The sequence below is a fragment of the Charadrius vociferus genome, unplaced genomic scaffold (genome assembly GCF_000708025.1).
Source record: "Charadrius vociferus isolate BGI_N301 unplaced genomic scaffold, ASM70802v2 scaffold62, whole genome shotgun sequence".
Lineage (NCBI taxonomy): Eukaryota > Metazoa > Chordata > Aves > Charadriiformes > Charadriidae > Charadrius > Charadrius vociferus.
This window is the reverse complement of record NW_009647419.1, coordinates 4128881-4136802: the sequence shown is the minus strand read 5'-3', so window position 1 is coordinate 4136802 and position 7922 is coordinate 4128881. Positions and strand designations below refer to the sequence as shown.

The window sequence follows — 7922 nt, the reverse complement described above, 5'->3', positions numbered from 1 at the left end:
ATCCTGACTACCTGATGATCAGATCCTGGCTGCCTGACAGTGCCGAGGCAGGCTGCTGTTAGTCTTGTCCCTGAGCTTCCTTTTGTTGGGTCATCTCCTGTTTCCATCCTCTGTTATTCTCCCTTTCTCTTTACTTCCCTGCTCCTTTTCTTTTCCCCTGAACTGACCCTTGCTTTTCTTTTGCCTTTTATTTTTCCTGGCTGGCTGTCAGAGAGGTGGAGGGGAATCTGCTTCCCTTGCCACAGCATCACGTGGATACAGGAATGGGACTGGAAAGGCTGGTGGCGGTTCTGCAGAACAAACGCTCCAACTACGACACAGATCTCTTCACTCCCATTTTGGATGCCATTCACAAGGTGACGGGGCTTCTGCTCAGAGTCACAGCTAAGCAAAAGCTCCTTGAATGCAGACTGCTTGCCTGGTACCATAGTACAGCCTTCTCTACACATGTCACTGTGCGGTACTTTGAGACAGGAGATATGTTGAGCCAGGTCCAGAGAAGCATTCTAGGGAAACTGGGGAGAATTCCAGGTTGGAAATCCCTTGGGGTATCAGCACTGCTGATCTGTTTTTCCTCTGAAGTTTCTTAATTTCCACAGTGCAAGGGCATTGGCTGACGTGTTGTAGGTATGGAAGTCTTGGTCTACAATGCTTTGGAAGGATTTAGTGAGTACATCTTAGGTGCACAAGGTTCAGGGGTAGAGAAGCATGATGTCAAGTGTAGCTGGCTGCTTCTTGCGTTGAAACTTTTCCTTCTGCAGCCATTACTTTCTGCTGATTTCTTCTTACTTTCTCTTTTTAGGGCTGTGGGGTGCCCAGATACCAGGGTCTGGTCGGGGATGCTGATGTTGGGCGTGTGAATATGGCCTACCGTGTGGTGGCAGATCATGTGCGTACCTTGTGCGTTTGCATCACTGATGGCATCTACCCAGGCTTCTCTGGAGCAGAGTAAGGACATAAGGAAATGGCATGTGGTGGAGTGAGTTAGGTCTAGAAAGGAATATGGACAGCCAGAGGGAGAGGTTCTGGTGTGACCCCAAAATAGGGAGTGCATGAGCTTTGAGGAGGCAGGAAGGGGAGACCCTGGAAGAGGTTCCAACCTGCAGGCTCATCATCCTTGAATGGGTGTAGAGTGTGGGGAGCAGCTGGCCTGTGTTGATAGATCAGGCCAGAGAAGCTGTGTTGGGGGTGTGCTGGATGTGGGAGCTGGGCAGGGATGCTCACATGGCCGCCTGGGGAATTCTGTTCTGCTTTCAGACTGGTGCTGCGTCGGATCCTGCGCAGGGCTGTCCGCTTTTGCTCTGAAGTCCTTCACGCTCCACCTGGGCTCCTGGCCTCCCTGGTGCCTACCGTAGTGGAAGTCCTGGTGAGTAAAAACTGCTGCCTCGCGGGGTTAAAAAAAAGGATATCACAAATGTCCTATTCAGCCCCATGTCCCTTTCCTGTACGCTGTCAGGAGACGATCTTGCATGTAAAAGAGCTCCAGGAAGGCTGTATCTGGTGCTGTGCATCACAGCAGTAAAAATCTCTTGTCTCCTAATCACTTGCGGTGGGAGGGAGGGGGCCTAGTGTGACCAGCAGTACAGTCAGCACAAGTGTGTGTGTAAATGTATGCAGGTGCATGTTCTTGTTTCCCTGGGGGCAGTGGCTGTCATATCTGGTTAAAGAAATTGGTCCCTGTGAGTACTAACAGCATCCTAAAAGACAATGCTTTCTTCCTGTTGTGAACGGATGTGTTTGCCAAGAGATGCTGTGGAGGGGTTAGCAGAGGCAGGTTACAGGGAAATAGCCAGGAGATGGTAGCTGTAAGTCCATGTGTGATTCTTCCCCTGTGCTTCTGGCCCTGGGGCTGCACACTGGGGCTCCCTTCACACTCACCTGCCTGAGAAACCTCTATAATGCCTGTGGTGTGCTATGAGATCACCTGAGGAAGATGCTGAGGATGTTGTCACTAATTGATGCTCACTCCACAGGGAGATGCCTATCCAGAGCTGACAAAGAATGCAGATCAGGTGAGCAATGTGTAATCCGCTGGAGAGAAACCCCCTCTCTCATTATCTTTGTGAGGCACTGCTCTCGGGGACAGAAGTCAGCCCTTCCTTGGGACTTAGCTAAAGGAGTTTGTGTGGTCTCATGGGTGGGCTGAGATGTGCTAGGAACTTGTTTTTATCCTGGGTGCAAGAAGCATCTGTGGCAGATTTCCTTGTGGGAGCTGTACTAGATCCTTACCAGGGACTGCTTGTCCTGGTATAAGGCAGCTGTTGCTCTAAAAAAGCTAGGGTAGCTCTTCTGCTGAGTGCAAGTACAGCCTGGGTAAGCCTGGGTGCCTTTTGTCAAAAGTGGATTGGTGATTTAACGCTAGTCCTGGCTTGCTTCTGCTGACAGCAACTGTGACGAGCAATTTCTCTAGCTATTCCAGCCATGCAATTTTAATTGGGTCACAGACATGAATGTCTAACAGGGAGCATTTGTCAGCCTCCAGCCTTCCCCAGGTAGATGGTCAATATTTCCTTGACAGGAACAGTGATAGGAGGCACAATGACTTTGGCACTGTTTAGTAATGCATCAGAGCTGTGTTGTGATGGAAACTTACAGAACAAAAAGGCTGGTTCACGCAGACGCAGCAGCCGTGTTAGGCACCTTCTTGATGTGCTTTGAGCTGACTGTAGCAGGGAGCCCAGTGGTAGCAGGGCTGAGCTGAGTTGGGGAATGCCATGAGGCTTGTTGCTAACCCTTCTTCTGATGCTTGGGCAGATCATGGATATCATCAATGAGAACGAGGCAGCTTTTCTGTCCTCCCTTGAGCGTGGGAGGCGCATCATCGAGCGGACAGTGCAGCAGATGGAGCCCTCCACAAATTTCCCAGGTGAATCTCACTCCTCTGGCAAGCTGCTCTCAAAGATTGTTTGATCCAGGCCCTCACAAGCATTGCAGTCAAAACTCTGGTGGATGTCTGCCTCCCCCACATTTCAGTGACCTTCTAGCCCTGGGCGGAGGAGTAGATGTTTCTCCTTTCTTCAGATTACAATTGTTTTCTAGTACTTTGTTCTCACAACAAACTGGGCACCAGGAAAGTTAGAACCATTCCCTCGCTGTTTTATTGACTTGTTAACTGGGTCCTTACAAGACACAGCTGAAAGGAGGAGTTCAGGACCCAACCAGAGCAGCACCTGGATGTGCTTGCACTGAATTTTAGCAGGGATGGGGCTGTGGGACATCATTAATGCTCAGTCCTGTACAAGAACAACTGCATGGCTTCTCTTCCCTTCCCCATTACCAGTGCAGTTGCACACAACACAGATTAATCCAGTTACAAGGCACACACTAGATTAGTCCCATCCAAGCAAATCTTGAGATGCTTTTGCTTTCTGCGTTCACACAGAGCTCGTATCCTTCTTTTTGTCCTACAGCTGAAGTAGCCTGGTCTCTCTATGGGAATTTGGGATTCCCCCTGGATCTGATTGACTTGATGCTTGAAGAAAAGGGAATCAGTTTGGATTCAGCTGGTTTTAACAAACTTGCTCTGGAAGATGCAAAGGTAAGAGGGAGACTGACTCATGTCAGAAGAATTCAGAGCCTTCTCTCTCTCCTGTGAGCACGGAGGCAGAATTCCTGTCACTACTGCCGCTCTTTGGACGTGCCACAGGGCCATGTGCCTTATCCCTGAAGGGGAAGTGGGTTTGAAACAGCAGTGCAGTCACAGTGCCTTTGCTTGTGGGTGTGGGACTGAGTACTTGGCTGGTGATTCTCTTCAGAGCAGCAAAAGTGCTTTATGATGCTTACTGTTGCTAGAATGGAGGTTATCACAGAATTACATAGGTTAGGAGTGTCCTCTGTCAGTCATGTATTTAACTCCTCACACAAAGCAGAGCCAGCTTAGCCCAAAGTGCAAGTGATTTAGGAAGTTTACAGAATCTCCTCAATCTCTGTAGTGCTGGAAGACTTGCACTGCCCACCCTGTGCAGTAATCAGTTCAAGCCTTTACTCTCCTGCACTTCAGCAACCTCGAAGTTTCACAGCTGCACAGCAAGCTGTGCTGGAAGGGTTGTGTTGCTCATGGCCTGCCTCAAGGCTAGCACAGGGTGTATTGAGTTCTTGTGGGGTTTTAAGAAATGGGGTTGGTTTAGCAGTAGTCTCCATCAGCTTGGATCTAAACAAGCCTTTTTCAGGAAGGTGGAAGAAGTTATCCCTAGCCTTATAGCTCCAGTTAATGGTTTGAGTGCCCCCAGGTATCTTCCATCTAACTGTGCCTTTGCTCTGCTGTAGCGGAAGGCTGGTGGCCCTCAGGCAGGACAGCTGGATGACAGAGACACGCACCTTGATGTGCACTCACTGGCCCAGCTGCGGAGCAACAACGTGCCTGCTACTGATGATTCCCCAAAGTATGCCTACACGCTTGGGCAGCATGGGCAGTACGGTAAGTGGCCGAGTCCCGTCTGTAAGGCAAGCTCTGCCTGAGGGCACTGGAATCCCTCACAAAGCTTCTTTTACTGCTTAACCTCATGCATGCAGAACATGTACTTTGTGGTTCAAACCTGTCCACCTTGCTGCTGCATCTTTTTTCTGCCCCTGTACCTTGTCGTGGTTTAGGCCAAATCGGCTGCTCCCAAAGTAGGTGCTTTTCTTATTGCTTTTTGTGTGTCCCCAGAAAGGCTCTGGACTGGTGACAAGGCTGTGAGCTCTGGGTTGGATATCTGGTTAGAGATAAGTCTGTCCCCAGCAATTAGGCTTCTGGGTGTGAGTGCTAGGGAGAATGAAGTGTAATTATGCAAAGGAGTTAGGTAGTTTGTTGAAACATCGGACTTGCTATTTCTTTGGCAGACCACTAGATGCCAGTGCAGGCTTTTTATCAGTTTGGGTAACTGGAGTTGCTGATGCTCTAGGGAAACCATAACGCTAAACCACAGAGTAAGAGGTGGTGTGGGTGTCACAAACAGAGATAGCTGTGTACAGCCAGCTCCCTCTTACCCAGTGTGCTGGGGGCAATCCACATTAAGCAGAAAGAGAGGCGATTCAAACTATATATACTACAGCAAGAGCGTAATGGAGGGAAAAAAACCCAGCAGTGACACTGGCTGGAATCTCCAAGCTAGCACTGTCCCACCTCAGTCACTGAATAGTGGAATAATTGAGGCTGGAAGGAATCTCTGGATGTCCAATGTCTTGATCAAAGGAACGTCAGCTTCACAGTCAGATCAGGTTGCTCAGACCCTTATCCATTTAAGTTTTTCAGTATCTTTAAGGACAGAGATGCCATAGACTCTCTGCGCCCTGTTCCAGTTTTTTATCACTCTTAGTGTGAAAAGTTTCTTTGTTTATGTACCACCAGAATTTCCTGTACTCTGGATATAGTCTCACAAATGCTAAATAGGGGTGAATAACCACTTTCCTTGACCTGCTGGCTACAGCCCAGCAGGCAGGCAGTCTTCCTTGCTGCAAGAGCACCCTGATGACTTGTGTTCAGCTTGCTCCTGAAGACCCCACTGTTTCTGTCAGTCCATTTCTGTAGCCTGCTGAGATGCCTCTGAAAAGCAGCCCTGCTCTTCAATGTATCAACCAGTCCCTGCAAATTTATTGCCATACACAAGCAGGCTATGGGTACATCCCATCTTGTCATGGATAGTCATTAATAAAGAGGTTAAATGGTTCGGGCCCTAATGTAAGCCACCCGAGTAGCTCTGCTGGTAACTGAATACCAGTTGAACATTGAACTGTTGAGCAATTCTCTATGGGGCCAGCTGCCCAGCCAGTTGTACACCCACTTTATGGTCCACCTGCCCAGTCCATGTTACTCAAATTTGGCTTCAAGGAGGCTACAGGAGAGCATGTTAGAAACTTGCTACATCAAGGAAGGCGCCATCCCTGTCTTCCCTTGTCCACCAAGCCAGTCATCTCTTCACAGAAGGCAGTCAGGTTGGCCAAGCATGCATTGTAGTGAGATGCAGCCATGTATGTGCCATATCTTGCTCTATCAGGCTCATGTGGAGCCAGATTGGGCATCCCAGCCTGGTTACCTGCTAACCAGCAAGTTTGTCACTAGGTAAGGAGTGACTTGGTTCCAAATAACAGTTCCTTTGTCCTTTCTGCCAATAGTTGTTCCTCTGTTACCCAGGCAAAGGAAAGTGCCAGCTTTCAGTATAGGCGGGGTGTTGGCATGGGGAAGTGACCCCCTTCTTTCACATTGCAATCTTACAGGGTATGTGCACTGATTGCTGTCATACTCTTTTCCCTGACAGAGTTCAGCCCATGCCAGGCCACTGTCCTGATGCTGTACAGAGATCAGTCTCTCCAGAAGGAAGTTGGGGCAGGGCAACGCTGTGGTGTCATCTTGGACAGGACTAACTTCTATGCAGAACAGGGCGGGCAAGCCTCTGACCAAGGCTACATGATACGTTTAGGACAGCAGGTGAGACCCTTTGGTGCCTGAACCCAAGCCTGCCATCAATATTGACACCAGGGAGACTTCCCCAAGTAATGAGCTGGTTTACTGTGTTAATTTGCAAGCTGATGAGTCTTGATAGTTCCCTTGGCTTTGCCCCAGGGTTGGTGGAGTGAGGGAGAAGTAGCAGTAACTTCACAGAGGTGGACCTGCTGCTCTGGTTGTCTTTCTCAGCCCTTTGCAATTTCTTCTTGTTGGGGAACATTGGAAAGTCTTCTTTGATGTGCTACACTTTTGCCAGCTGAGGTTGCAATGCAGAGAGAGGGAGATGGGAGAGCCCACAAGCTGAGTACCTTGTCTCTGGCCGGTCTTGGACAGCTGCAAGCAGTGCCCAACCTGAAACCCAGTGCAAAAGCTCTTGTCTCTCCCAAAAGCACCAGGGACAATCTTCATCGCTGCAGCATGTTCTTCAACCTTGCCAGAGGGAGAGCTTTCACCCTCTCCTAGGAAGTTACATGGGGTGCAGCTTTTTCTCCTTCCCCCATTCTAACTCTTGAGAATCACTCCTGGGCATTGACGCTGCCTTTTCAGCTTTGCAGAATGCGATAGTGCCTTGCTCAGCACTTCTCCAGCTGAAGCAGGGATCAACTTTCTCTTGCCAGCCCAGTGAGGCAGAAATGGCACCTTGGATGCCTGAGACAGGTGTCTTGGCAGCTGCTGTCTGTTTTCTTACAGACAAGCATCCTCGTTAGGAAAATTCATCAGCATGGGTGGTGTTGCAGTGGAGGGGCAGCAAGCTGACAGCCTCAACATGTTGTGCAGCGAGCAGCTAGATGCGGGGAAGGCCTGAGGCACTCTGGTTACATTGGCAGTAAGTTTGTCCCTGCTTTTCCGGCCCCATTCCTGTCTTTTAGAGATCAGTGGGGGTTGTGTTTCCTAGGCAGGTCAAGCAGGCACCTAGCACAGGTCTTGGGATGTTCCCTGTGTCCTAACTCATCTCTCTGTCTTTCTTTCCTCAGGACGTACTCTTCCCTGTAGAATCAGTTCATCTCTGTGGTGGTTATGTGGTCCATGAGGTCACTGCTGTGGAAACCCTGCGTGCTGGGGACCAAGTGCAGCTCTTTGTGGATGAGGTGATAACTCACTGCTCTTAACCTTTTCCTAGCCTTGCCTTGAGAGTCCTGTGATGTCCTGAGTAACCTGGGCACAGCAGAGCCTTGTCCCTTGCATTTCTGAGACTGCTCTTCATTGTGATGTGCAGTGGGAAAGAGACCTTACAAGTAACTCTTTAATCTGTGAGCCATTGGTCTGTCCAGAAGTATCCAGCCTGCCCTTTGCTGTTTTACAGAGGTGATCCCATGGCAAAAGAAATTAAATCTGCCCTGTGACATAAATTCATGATAGCTGTGCTACCTGTTCTTTTTCCCTCTATCTTGTCCCATCCCCGTACATGCAGCCTTTCCCTTATCTCTTCCTGCCATCCTCTGCTCCCCCCAAGCTGTGGAAAGCCAGCGTTCCCTGCCAACTGCTCTGTGCTTTCAGG

The 7922-nt window shown here is 49.5% G+C and overlaps 1 protein-coding gene across 1 annotated transcript in view; it reads left to right on the top strand.

Moving 5' to 3' along the window:
- AARS2 (alanyl-tRNA synthetase 2, mitochondrial) overlaps positions 1–7922 on the top strand; it is a 19823-nt gene that overhangs the window by 4577 nt on the left and 7324 nt on the right. The window contains 9 exon segments of the mRNA XM_009880459.1: positions 212–356; positions 803–948; positions 1258–1366; positions 1974–2012; positions 2755–2866; positions 3411–3538; positions 4267–4417; positions 6237–6406; positions 7399–7557. Coding sequence (XP_009878761.1) covers positions 212–356; positions 803–948; positions 1258–1366; positions 1974–2012; positions 2755–2866; positions 3411–3538; positions 4267–4417; positions 6237–6406; positions 7399–7557 — 1159 coding nt within the window.